Below are 13,119 nucleotides of genomic sequence, written 5' to 3'. Positions count from 1 at the left end.
TCTATTCATTGCGTGTGTTTCCTGTGTAATTTTCCCTTCCAACAGACTCTTCTTTCCTACTGGGAACACATTTGTCTGAAGTGATTTTGTCAGGGAAAACTTTGTATTAATGCGTATCAATAATAGCTATTAATAATGAGGTGATTAATATCTACAATATTGATCAAAACCCAAGCTGCTGCTCTTTTTTCCCTCTCCTTTGAAGGTACATGTGTGTAGTGTTGTCAGCGGGCATGGCCCAAAGAAGTGCCTTTATGTTCTTCTACCATGCATGAAGAACCTGTTTCCTTTGCTAACGAACCCAATATGTTCTTGTGTCTTCCCATTGTCACCTTGGCAGAAACTGCCATTGTGTTATCCTTTCCTTAGCTATTAGGACTGAATGAGTAATTTTCTTTAAAGCTTGTGCCCTCCTGTCTCTCTGGTGGACTGTTGGTCTGCCTAAACCCCATCCTTTCTCCTCTGACAAATGCAGGCTTGTCCTTTCCCATTCACCTGGTTCCCATTGGTTTGGGAAATGTGTCTCGCAGGCTGAAGTCCATCATTGGCACAGGACCATGTGGCAAAGCCAGACTGGCCAGGATGTCTACTTCCATTTCTGAAAATCTGATTCAGAATTAATGAAACTCAGTGTGCTGCTTTATTTCCCAACGCGTTTGTCATGCAGATGGCTCATTGTCTGCTGATGGAGCAATCCACGCTGTTGGCTGGCCACAGCAGCGCTCTGGTTTGTTACCCTGTGGCTGAGCCTGTGCTTCTGTGCACAGGAGAGAAGAACCCGTCTTCAGAGAGCAAACTCAGACTGCAAGTGGTATTGCAAATATCCGACTCATAGTGCGTAGTGTAGGGAGCAAAGACCAGGTCTTCCAGAGGATGCAGAGAGAGATGAAGACTTCCTGCTCAGTTTTCAGCTTGTTGAAGGTCTACTGAGAAAGCTGAAGAGTGCAGTGATACCTTGTTCAGTAGTAACGCAGCATGTTTCAGGGACGTTATTTAGTGCCCTGGTTAGAAAGTCTTTTTCTTTTTGTTCTTTTCTCCCCCCCCCCCCCCCCCCCCCCCCCCTTTTTTTAATTTAGTGCATGTTGGCGTTGCTTTTGCTGTACCAGTGTAGCCTTTTGGCCTAAGTCCACCACATTTATCTTGTGGTATAGTATAAGGTGAAAAAAAAAATTTAGTTTTTGCACTGGAAATGAGCACTAGGAAACAATTTAATTGAAGTATTTCTTAAATCTGGAAATGGTTTTGTGTTCACAGACCCCCTACCAGAGTAGGGTAGTTTTGCTTCCTTTCATTTCCAGTGTCCAACCCACTTAATTCGAGTTTTCTGAAAGTGGTAGCTGAAAGCAATGTTCTGAATCTTTATTCATGTACTTAAATGAATTCCCTGATTTCCAATGTACGAAGCATATAATAGCTCCCCTTGGGTTTCGTATGCTGAGTTTATTTTGTCCTAGTGTCCCTCTACTGGGGAAGCCTTTGCATGCCTTCTTAAGAAAGGCAATTTTAAGCAGCTTCCCCAAGTGGGACAAAGGGCAGTTAGTGAACCTGAAGCTAATGTTCACATAATTTTTAATTAATCCTGTAACCACTTGGTGGCACTGAGGTTTGAAAACAGGCTTCCTGATCTGATAGACACTTAAAAAGGTGTTTGGTTTCGTAAAAATGACTAGTCTTATGAAACTATTGAAATGCATAAAGGTAAGAGTCTAGGGGTACAGTTTTATGGCTTCGAATACACGGTTTATATATTAATGACTAAACCCAGTATTTCTTAACATTTGAAGACCTATCACTTTGCCTTCTTTTTTTGTGACTTTATGTAGAACTATATTAACAGCATAAAATAAATTAAATGCTAGCTCAAGAGAATAAAGGTTTCAGAGCAATCATCAGAAATATAACCTTAGGTTACATAAAAAGGGAAAAAAGGCAGGGGGTGTGGGGGAAATCCTGTTCCACTGGGTCATGAACCAAATGGCCATGAACTAAAAATAATCTTTCTATTGTTCCACAGAATGTGAGTAGAAATTAATATGCTAAGTCTGATTCCACTAAAAGTCCTGCTTCTGTTTCTCTGCATATATTTAATGTATTTGGAATTGCACTGATGACTTTATACACTTAATGTGGCGGGTTTAAATGTGTTCTCCCTGTACGAAACTACATTTTTCATTAAGAAGAAAATTACCCTCACAAAATTAATTTCTCTTTAATGAGTCCATTAGGTTAAGTGCAATAAAATCATGAAAATTCCTGTTTCCTTTTCAGAATGGCCAAACGACATGATAAAGAGGCATGACTAATCCTGTATCCTAAGGGCTTCGAAAGGGAAGAATAGGGTAGGGTGGGGGTCCTCAGCCATACAGCCAGCTTACTGCCTCAAAAGGGGTTGGATAAAGGCAGGATTTAATACAAAAGGTCAGGCTAGAATAATACCTTTCCACTGAAAGGAAGTTGAACTTCAGTAAAAATGCTTGGTGATGAAAGGAAGGGCGTTGCTGCTATTACTGAAGGATGGTGGAGAAGCAAGAGATATTTCAGGTTTGAAAGAAGAGCGTCACCGGAGTGGTGGGCTCTTTGGTGATCATCAGTCAGTGGTCAGGTTTGGTATTTTTCTTGCACTCAGCTGCTCATTAGGAAGGATGCAACAAGGTTCAGGAGTCCCAGGCAGGTACTTAGGGCTGAATAGCTGGTCAGTCAGCATGAAGACCCCTGGGATATAGTAAATGACATTCAACAGTGTATTTTTAACCTCTTAGTCAGTGATGGAGAGAAAGAGGGATGTTTGCCTAGCAGATGAAATATCATTTAAGTAGGAAATGTTGTGCTTGTCTGGTAAAAGTATACAGCAGTCAGATTGGCAAAGCATTAAAACAAAGCACTGCAATTTTTCCAGCTTCTTGCTTGCTGTCATTTGTATGGAGAGATACAGGAACATGATCCTGCCCCAGCTGAGACAAGTCTGTCAGAGCCAATACAGTTTGCATCTTCCCTAATTCTCTGTTGCACTCAACATTTTCCCTCTGGAGTTCTCCTTGCCTCTGTGAGGGCTCTGTACAGCCTCGGGCTGTGCTTACTTATGGCAGCCTGGGGGAGGAAGACAGTTGCATGTCCTTAATCTTGACACCTCCTCATCTCTGCGTGTAGTCCCTCATGCTTGCAGAATCATCTTGATGTAAAGAGAGGCTAACAGGAGGTGGGATGTCTCTTACCCTCTGTGTGTGTCGGAAAGAAAGCAAAAAAGCATCCTCCTCCTTGCCTCATAAGTTGGCGTTGCTGTTTCTGTTGCTGATGGTGGCAGTCTTGCTGAAAGTGCCTTAATTTGGGAGGTCCAGCCTTTAGAAAATGGTGATTCATTATGAGAACTGGGAAATCACCAGGGTTTGTTGAGATTGGAAAGGAATATTGCGCTTACATGTTATGTGGCTTCCCCTAATGATCCCTTCTTGTATTCATCCCAAAAAATTCAGTTTTCCTGAAGTCCTGTGTCATATAGTAGAAAGTCGTCCCCGCCCCAACATTTTATATTGCATAGGGATTGTTGTTCACTAAGACATGATCTATTTGTATTTTCACACAATTGGACAGAAGCATATGCTGAGAAAGAAGGAATAGTGTAAGTGCAAGATCTTCCATATCTAAATGGTTCAAATTTTCACCAAAATTCCCCTGGTTTACTATGTTATGTCTCCCATCCTATGTGAGAGGCTGCTTCCCTCCCTGCTGCAGGCAGAGTGGGATTTTTTCCTTGAGCAGAGCAGGATATGGAAAATGGTCTGTTTTGTGGTGGGGTTTATGGAGTGTCTCTAGTAAACGAACCTGAGAGTCTCAGAAGAGAGATGACTGCCCGTGGGAAAAAACAAAGATGGCCTTGCTGACTATTACAAAACGTTGCTGGGTTTTAAGACAGAAGTAATTATTTTGTTAGTGAATGTTCAGAAGAATATAATTGTAAACAATTATATTGTTTACAATTGACAGCTAAGGGAAATGAAAGAGATGTGGACCACTTGGTTTAAGCTTATAATTTGAAGCTGGTGGGATTACTGATGTAATCATGCAGGGATTTTGGCTCCTGTTACTGTGATATTTTACTGGAAAACCCAGAATCAGTGTTGTCTCTGTGTTCAGAGTGGTATGTTGCAAAGTCTGCAATTTTGGGGCTTCCCCTCCTAATAATTGCGGTGTGTCAGTTGAACGCCAGCCTGCTAAGTCCATGCTACACCCTTGTCCACCACAAGCTTGTAACTGGTCCAGGTTTCCAAGCAAGCACCTCCAGGGATGAAGCATTTGCCAGCATGCAGGTGCCTGTCATGCTGTCTTTAACATGCACTTCAAATCAGACCTTTCTGAGACTTGTGAAAAATAGCTCTAAAATCTCCAAAATACCAAAGAGCTAAGCATTAACAGGCTGAAGGACTGCAGCCCTGCTGGGTTTGCTGGGGACAGGCATGGGCAATCACCCGCAGGGTTTTATTTGCTGGTAACTAATCATTGCAAACGTCAGCAGAGATTATTTTTTTGGTGTCTAAGAAGTAACTCTGGTTCATCTCTCGGAAGAAGCTGCTTCAAGTCCTGATGATGTTTCGGAGTGCCTTTGGGATAACACAAAAACTTGTTGCTCTGTGGAAAAGAGTTTCCTTATGTTCCCGTGTGGCCGTGTGAGAGCTGTAATCTCGCCCGTCACAAGGTGGCTCTGAGTCTTTGCCTGTCACATCTGGGGTGGTGTCCCCGTTGCCTAAAGGGATGTGGCCACCCAGTGAGCCTTTTTTTTTAAAAAAAACCCAGGTTTTAGCTTTCCTGATTTACCATACAGTGTTTCACAGAGCATGCTGAGTTCTATCTCTCTTTTTCATTAGTTGTACATGTTATTCTTCAGCCCTGCAACGGCATCTGTGACAGCGCAGAGCGGGTACCGCTCCTCTGCAGCTGAATCAGAGCAGGTTTCATCTTCTAGCGTGCATGTGGTTAAACTCTGCCACAGTGTCTCGGGAACAGAGTTGACTTGTGAGGGTGGGGAGGAGGAGTAGATGGTGGAAAGCGTCAGCAGTCTTCCCTTCGCCAAAAGGACTGCGGGCACCTGAAGCCCCTTCATCACCAGCTTGTGAGAGGGTGCCCGCTGTCTCCTGATGCCAAGGGGACAGCTCTGGGCTGCACCCAGAGGTTTTGCTCCCTGCAGGGCTGCCTTCACCTGCCAGGCATCGGGGCTCCCTGTTGCCTCTTGCCCCAGGCAGAGGTGGAGGATGGATCAGGGACTACGGTGACAGCCTGGGTCGGGCTCCCTGCTGTAAGCTTTGGGTTCAGCTCAGCAGCCCAACGGGTCTGATGGGACTGAAGGAAACCTGGGCAGCGCTGAACAGGGGTTGCATTGCACAAGGAGGGCAAGCCGGGCACGGGAGAGGAGTACCATACATTCAGCAACATGCTCCTGTGCGTGTCAGGGGGAAACAGAGGCACCTGTAGGAGGGGGGTCTGCCTTCTCTTCAATGCTGTGTAGCGTGCAGTGGCCCTTGCTGGCACAGCCCTTGCTGTCTCAGCTGCAGATTTACACCCTCCCACCCCTGTAGCTGGAGGTTGGCCATTGCCAGTGAATTCTGAGACAGCCGAGACATTAATCAAACTGTAATTTGGAAAGTCCTTAAACTTTCATGGTTTACTTTACAGGGTCTAGGGAGGATGAAAGCTATTCTTTTAATTGGTCGGATACACTTGAGGGGGAACATAAGGTCCACCCCAACCAGTAAACAAGAATTAAAATAAGCCTTCTCCTGTCTATGCTGCTTTTTTAAGACAGGCTTACCCTATTTGAAAAACAACTTTGATCCTAGATAAATCTTAGGATAAACCACAAATATGTCTGTTTTGGAATAAATCTATGTGGGGTTTCTGGATTTACATTCATAAAGGCTTAGCTAACACTAATTGATTTGGAATAAATTAACTCAGATTGGAACAAGGCCACAAATTCTAGCCCAGATTTGTACTGGGGGTTATTTAGCTGTGTCTTTCAGCCTATCATATGTATTATAGGAACATATTAAAATAATTGTATGCATATATATATTTACAGATACACACACATGGACATACAAATTCCATAATGCGTTTTTTACTGTCCGTCTTCTAGGTTCCAGTGAATGGCCAGCTTGTAACATCAGCCAACACCAGAGAGAAAAAGCTCCTCAAGGTACCAGTAAGAGTTTTAGAGCTTATGTATAATCTTTCAAGAGACACTTGTTTTAAGAATGTTCCTTATTTGATAGTCCCTTTTAAAGATAATTAGTTGTTCCTGTTGTTGGAGCACTTAAGAGATGACTTAGGAACATAAGACTGAGTAACTCTCCGGCATAGTCACGCTGTGGTGCTTGTCACTGCCACCAGAAGCGGGATGGTCTCATGGTCCAAGCCCAGAAGTGGGAGCTGGAATCTCCTGTATTTTGGTTCCAGCTCTGACACAGGACATTTCCTTAGGTCTGGGCAAGGGTTTTCTCTTGGGCATTGAGCACTTGTACTGGTGTGGAGGAAAGTGTCCGTGCTTTACAGACACGTCCAAGTGAGGAGCACCCCCCAGCCTGGGCAGGGAAGCGTGTTCCTGGCAGGAGTATCCCACCTTGGAAAAGTCAAGAACCGCTGTGTTAGAACTAGAACATTCAAAATTGAAAGCTTAAGGTTAGCTCTACTGTTTCACCAAGCCATACGAAAATGGCCTCGGCCACTGCTGTGCCCTTTCAGATTAGTGTAAACTACAGATACCTTCATTAAAAATAGGCTGTTCCATGGGGATTTTTTTGGTTAAGCATAGGCAGGGTCCTAATTCTTGATTTCAGCATTGCTGATTGTAAAGTGGGTAAATAATTTTAGGTTTTCCTCCTTTATAGGAAGAAAATTAGGACTTCGGAATGATGAATGCAAATCTTACTATAGAGCAGGTGCCTAAATTAAAATATGAGCTTTCTAACCTAGCAGATAAGTCAAATTTTGTAGGCCAAAAGCTATAGCATTCATTGGTTTGGAGTTTGCAATAAAATCTGCTCAGGAAGACTTTTGCACCCACTTAAAGACTCCAGCGACCTACTGCTCTCTCTGAGTACCACCATGTGATCTCCGTTTCAAAACTATTGCCCTGACTCTTTTTTTCTCCAAGATGAAATGTAACAAATACCTGGTTTATCTTTCTGCCATGTATCTCCTGTATACTGTAGCCTAAGAAGAAGAGGAAAGCCCAGTGCTCAGACAAGGAAGTGCCAAAAGATCTGCTTTCTGTGGAAAAAGACAAACTGCAAGAGGAGGAAGGTAACAAAAGATCTGGTTCTTCTGTTATCTGATTTATATTACCCAATAATAACATGGCATGAAATATTTCAAAAGGGAGGTCTTCTCTACTATTCTAGTGTTCTGTGTTATTGAGAAAAATTGCCAGTTTGAGAGCTATTTCTATCATCCGCTCCTTACTGCGTGTACCTACGTGAACAGGGACCGTGTGCTTTCCTGCCACACTTCTCGGGTCCTTACCGCATTCACAGGGATGGCAAATCTGCAGATGAGGAAGCATCTCTGAAGTGGCTAGAGGTCCAGTGGGTAGCAGGGTCCTGTCTTCATGCTCTTCTATCCTGTAGCCTCTGCCATGCTGATACACAGCAGAAGCTGTGGTCTTCCCAGGTAGTGTTTTGTTTTGCCCATGATTGAGGCTGGTAAAGGTGCTGGGGTAATATACAGCCAATTTCTAGCATGCCCGTGAACAGAGCCAAGATCTTTGGTTGCAAGCAAATCTGCAGAGAAATCTGGCAGAGGCTAGCAAGCCTCAGGCAGCTAGAATTTCATTGGGAAATACATTGCATCCCATGAGCCCCTCTCCGCCTCCCCCCACCAAGGGTCATATTGAAAACAACACATTCTAAGCTTTTCTGGGCTTAAAAGATGATAATGTGATTAGTGTGGTGGTGAGAGCAAGAGAAGCCCTCGCTGCTGTTGGACCGGAGTCCTCCCCGTGGGCCCTTGTGTCAGGAGCAGAGTGCCTCCAAGGCTGCTGGAGGACAAGGGGAAACAGCAGAGGCTTTCTTCAAAGGGATGTTTAGTTTTTTGAACAGATGAGCCAGCTGAACCATTTCACGTGTTATTCAAGGATGCTTCAGAGAAAGAAAGTGTTTGTCTCGGTGAAATCCAAGGACTGTGTTTTTTCCTTTATTAACCATTTGTGCCAGTCCCTTCCCTGACTTCTTGGGTCATGGAGAGCATGGATGGAGGCAGAACGTGGCCCCATCAGTGTGAATGAAAGTGTGTGGACATCAGCTGCATGGCAGAGGGTCTCCACATCGCAGAACAAGTCCTAGGGTATGTTCGGAGCTAGAGAAAGCCAGTAAAGTGAAGCCTTGTGTGACGGTTAAGATTTTCATGAACTTCTTTCCGCTGTCAGATGTACAAGGCAGTTGATACTCTGTTGTGACACCTCCCTCAAGGGAAAGGGGTGTCACATCAGGCTGACACAAAGGACAGAAGAATATGTGCAGTTACATGAGTCAGGACACACGACAGACGGGTTTGTGATGGGGATTTCTTATGTAACACATTTCTGCAGAGACAGCAAAGGCTGCACGCAGGGGAGATGCTGCGCGAGACTGGGGCAGCACTCGCTGCCCTGATGCCACTTTTACAGCCAGCGTCAGAAACTATCAGATAGCTATTTACCTTGGTGCTAAGCAATAGAGGCAGTAAAGGAAGTTTCTTGTTAGCTTAAAAATGAACTTTGCTCTCTGTTGTAGGAGTTTGGCAGACCAAGATCAGCAGCCGAGAAAAGAGACACTTAAGGAAGGAAAGACTGAAACAAAAAGGTAAAGGTACAGGCTCAATTTACACACCTGATCTGGCTGGGCTTGTCACCCCTTCTCACTTCCCAGCATCTTTCTGTTTGCTCTGTTCGTCATTTGGCAGCAAAATCTTTGCACATACTTAGGCTGTTTACTTAAGGAAAAGACAGCTTTGGGAGCTCTTACTTGGGAGCTTGCCTTTTGCTCCAGGCTTTCATTAAAACACATAGCATTACCCATAGGACTTGGGAAGCAAATGTCTGTTAGATCTGAGATCTGCTAAAGGCTTGGTGTAATGTGGATTAGTTACTTTTGCGTGACTTGACAGAAGTGTTCTGATAATGGATGTATAAAAACCTGTGTAATTTGCTCAGTTCCAAACAGGTTCTTTAATCCAGGCCTGCCCAGAGTAAACAACTATAAAACGGGCATATACTCTTATCCTAATGAGACAAAATGAAAAAATGCTTTGTGCTCACTCCACATTTTTCCTCTGGGGATTTCAAAGTGTCTGCCATGCACCTATGCCTATATACATTTCTACTCATTATGTTATAACTGCTGTATGAAAGCAGGTCATGGAATTAAGGCATTTGGAAATGATGATCAATATAATAGAGAAACCTGTAAGTTTAATATATTAGAGTAATTTAGAAGCTAAGATAGAAGTTTGGAATTGGGAGACATAGCTGGATAAATGTGGGTGTTTGTGCACTGTCTGCAATAAGACTACCTTAAAGTGCTCTCAGATGCTCTACTAAAATTGAAGGGCAAGTGAACAGCAAATTTTAATCTAAAAATATACAGACATTTTGGGACCACTTTATCATTTGGATTATATAGAGTTAAATATCAAGAGTTTGGATTTTTAACTCTTGGATTATCAGGAGTTAAATATCTGCATGACAGTCTGTAAGGGCTTAAGGTGCTGAGGTCTCTACTTGCTCTCCAGCGAAGTAGATGGGTCCACATTTGGCTTTCTTCATGTAAGTTGGCCTGTTGGCATCAGTGGTGCCAGCTGCATGTGCAGAAGGTTGACCACGCATGGTTTAACACTAAGCCCGTGCAGGCGTTAAGTGCTTTGCTGACCCAGGGGAAGGGAGCTCAGCAGACCAAGTCGCAGTTGAAGCACCAGCAGTCCGTGGTGCAATCCTGGAGCCTGGGTTGTGCAGCAGGCTGAACCAGGTGATCGTGGTGGTCCTGTTAGTATGGACATTTACAGAGCAGTGAAATGTGATCTTCCAGGGAGAAGCCCTAACCCTGCTGAGTGCTGATTGCTGTTTCCTAGCAGGGAAGAAGCAGCAGCAGCAGCATTAAAGTATGTGAAGGTGGGGTTGATGTCAGCAGTGGTCCCCTCCCCACCAGAGCCCCAGGAAAATGCTTTGCTATTCTGAAGGCTGGAGTCATAAAGTCCTTTAGGAGTCCTTTGGAACAAAAGAATTTGGAGATAATTGTGATTATTTATAATATCCATATGCCTGGCACTGATTTCTCTAGCAGCCTTGAACTACCAACATCCAAGAGGTTTGCTTTCTTTTTCCTCGGAGGTCCTGCTGTTCTCTTTCTCTCCCTTTACTGCTCTGGGTCCCCAGCTGGACTCTGGAGGCCTTGAGCTACCCTTGCAGTCAGGGAGGGATGCCCAAGGCCTCTGCGGTATGGCGTCATCTCCTGTGGGACTCATTGCTGGACAGTGTGGTGCCTTCCTTCTCACATGGCCTTCACGTTTGCTGCTTCAGTGTCCCAGGGGCTCTGCTTTACTGTCATTGTATCTGTAAATAATTTCAGTTGGAATATAGCCATTACATCTGATGGGTTTAGATCAGGCTTTGCTCTGTTGTTTCCCCTGTACAAACTCTTTGTTGTAATTAAAAATAATGATGACCCTGTGATAATGTTTATTCCCGAGAAGACCCCAGCAGAGCATCCCTGGGTAGCTCGGCGGTTGAGCCAGCCTTTGACTGGGATGAGAAGGGAGCGGTGTGGCCTCTCACAGAGGACACCAGTGGCGGTGGAAAAGGTGCTCTGATTGCCAAGGCAGAGTGTGGGACCGCGCTGAAGGCCTCAGGAGCCATATGGGAAGAATCGGCGCCCTCCCGGTCAGAAGAGGATGTTTTCTCCAATGTAGGTGAGTGTCAACATTCAAGCGTTGCAGAGGGGAAGCATCCAGCGGAGTACAGCCCCGCTGACATTCGTCCTGCACACACGCAGTGTTGTCCACCCCCTTTGAACCCTGCTAGCTGTTGTTTATTTCCCAGCAATGTGAAAAGAGGGGTCTTTATGGCAGGAATTTCTTCTGTGTTGCAGACTACCTGTTGGGTGCAAGTTGTTTTCTACCCACAGGTATTTAGTGTTTGGTTCCTTTGCAACCAAAGCCTTTCCTTCCAAGGATGCTCACACATGGTCAGAGTTAGGCTTCAGGGTATATCTGTGTGTTTCAAAGCAGTATGAGGCAGGGTATTCCTAAATCAGTTTGGGTATTTGACAGTTGGAAGTAGTCTGTTCATGTCAGTGCTATGCTGTACCTACACAGTTTGCCTGGCTTCCCAGCTGATTCACGCCTTGTTGGTGTCCAAACAAGGTCATTTAGAACTACTTTGGGTCTCAGTTGTGCTGTTGGGACATTCTCTGTGTAACATAAGCTGGAGGTGGGAAACTGCATCTCTAAAACCTCAGACACCTTTAAAGCAGTGAAGGGATGGACTGCCAGGCCATAAAGATTAGGAGACGCTGATATCAGCTCTCTCACTGGTATTTGATGACTTTTCATTTCCATCATGGTTTAATTTTTATGGCAAAGTTATGTCTCATGTTGTATTTCTACTGTGGGTGATACTGTAGATTCTAGAGCAATACCAATAATTAATAACTAGGTGGTAACTGGACCTTTATATCTTTCTTTGTATCTCTCTTCCTGACTCTTTGGTGGGGCAGGAGAGTTACGATGTAAAAGTTAAAGTGGTTAATACTGCTTTTGGATTAATTTTCAAAAGCATTTGATTTTCATTACAATCTCACTGATAAATCAAGCTTGATGGCTGGATTGATTGGTATATAAGGCCATATGATGACTCACCTTCAGTAGCAGTAATCCAGTGCTCCGGTGATTCAGAAAATGGTCTTAGGTTGCCCTTACATGAGTTGCTTTCTCTGCTAGAGTCCTTTTTTGCAAAGTATAGGGTTGATGGAGGGAGGACGTTAGTACCATTTTTTACTCAAATGCTTTCAAAAGGCCAAATTCCAAGCTAACATATGATGACAACTTCTGCCAGTTGTGCACAAAGGGAACATCAGTTCCGATGAGTGAGGAATTGATTAAATCCAGAGAAGTGCCATGCTGTTGTGACATGCACTTTGAAGGGCTGAGAATATGTACGTGGCCACCGGGCTGGACTCTCTCTGTCCATACAAGATATTTTCTCCTTGCTTGATTCTTCTCCAGCAACAGCAGCAGCTGCAGGCTTGGGATGGAGAGAACATGGAAGGGCTGTAATGAGATTGGGAGTGTCAGGTAGAAACTGCAGTCGCCAGCTGTGAATGTGACATCGCATTTTGGGTTACTGTTTGTTTGCTTTTTAAATGCAGGAACATGGGATATTGCAGAAGTAAAATCCTGTCCTGTGACCTTTGGAACGTTATCAGAGCTGTCCAGGGAGTTAGGTGAGTGGTCTCTCTTTGGACTTCTATCTGAATTCTTCTATCGCTTTCTTAGATGCTTGGCTTAAAAGTACTCTCATTGCTTACATATAAGTCTTTTCCCTTGGAGCCACATTTCATTAGTCACTCTCCCTTGTAGAGCTTGCTCACATCTGCAGTCCAGTGCACCAGCATTTTAAGGAGTGACATCAGAACGTTTTATTGAGCGCTTTCCAAACTCGTGTCTCATCTTGGAATAAATAAAAAAAATATTACCTCCCCAGCAAATTCTTTCTCTGTTAGGTTTACTCGCACAGAAGGTTTCTGTTGTGTTCTTGTCATGGTTTAACCCCAGTCGGCAACTAAGCACCACGCAGCCGCTCGCTCCCTCCCCCACCCAGTGGGATGGGGGAGAGAATCAAAAAAAACCCAACCTTGTGAGTTGAGATAAAGACAGTTTAATAGGACGGAAAGGAAGAAAAATAATTATAACAATAATAATAATAAAATGACAATAATAATACTAAAAGAATTAGAATATACAAAACAAGTGATGCACAATGCAATTGCTCACCACTCGCCGACCGATACCCAGTTAGATCCCGAGCAGCGATCCGCCCCCCCTGGCCAACTGCCCCCCAGTTTATATACTGGGCATGACGTCATATGGTATGGAATATCC

General features: G+C 44.2%; 1 protein-coding gene across 1 annotated transcript in view; it reads left to right on the top strand.

Moving 5' to 3' along the window:
* LOC127014548 (protein LYRIC-like) overlaps nt 1-13,119 on the top strand; it is a 30,877-nt gene that overhangs the window by 4,285 nt on the left and 13,473 nt on the right. The window contains exons 3-7 of the mRNA XM_050893980.1: nt 6,128-6,187; nt 7,203-7,293; nt 8,760-8,828; nt 10,714-10,929; nt 12,387-12,461. Coding sequence (XP_050749937.1) covers nt 6,128-6,187; nt 7,203-7,293; nt 8,760-8,828; nt 10,714-10,929; nt 12,387-12,461 — 511 coding nt within the window. The remainder of the gene's footprint in view (nt 1-6,127; nt 6,188-7,202; nt 7,294-8,759; nt 8,829-10,713; nt 10,930-12,386; nt 12,462-13,119) is intronic.

This window comes from Gymnogyps californianus, chromosome 3 (genome assembly GCF_018139145.2).
Source record: "Gymnogyps californianus isolate 813 chromosome 3, ASM1813914v2, whole genome shotgun sequence".
In the NCBI taxonomy this organism is placed as follows: domain Eukaryota; kingdom Metazoa; phylum Chordata; class Aves; order Accipitriformes; family Cathartidae; genus Gymnogyps; species Gymnogyps californianus.
Note: the sequence above shows the minus strand (reverse complement) of the source record. Positions and strands in the feature narration are given on the sequence as shown.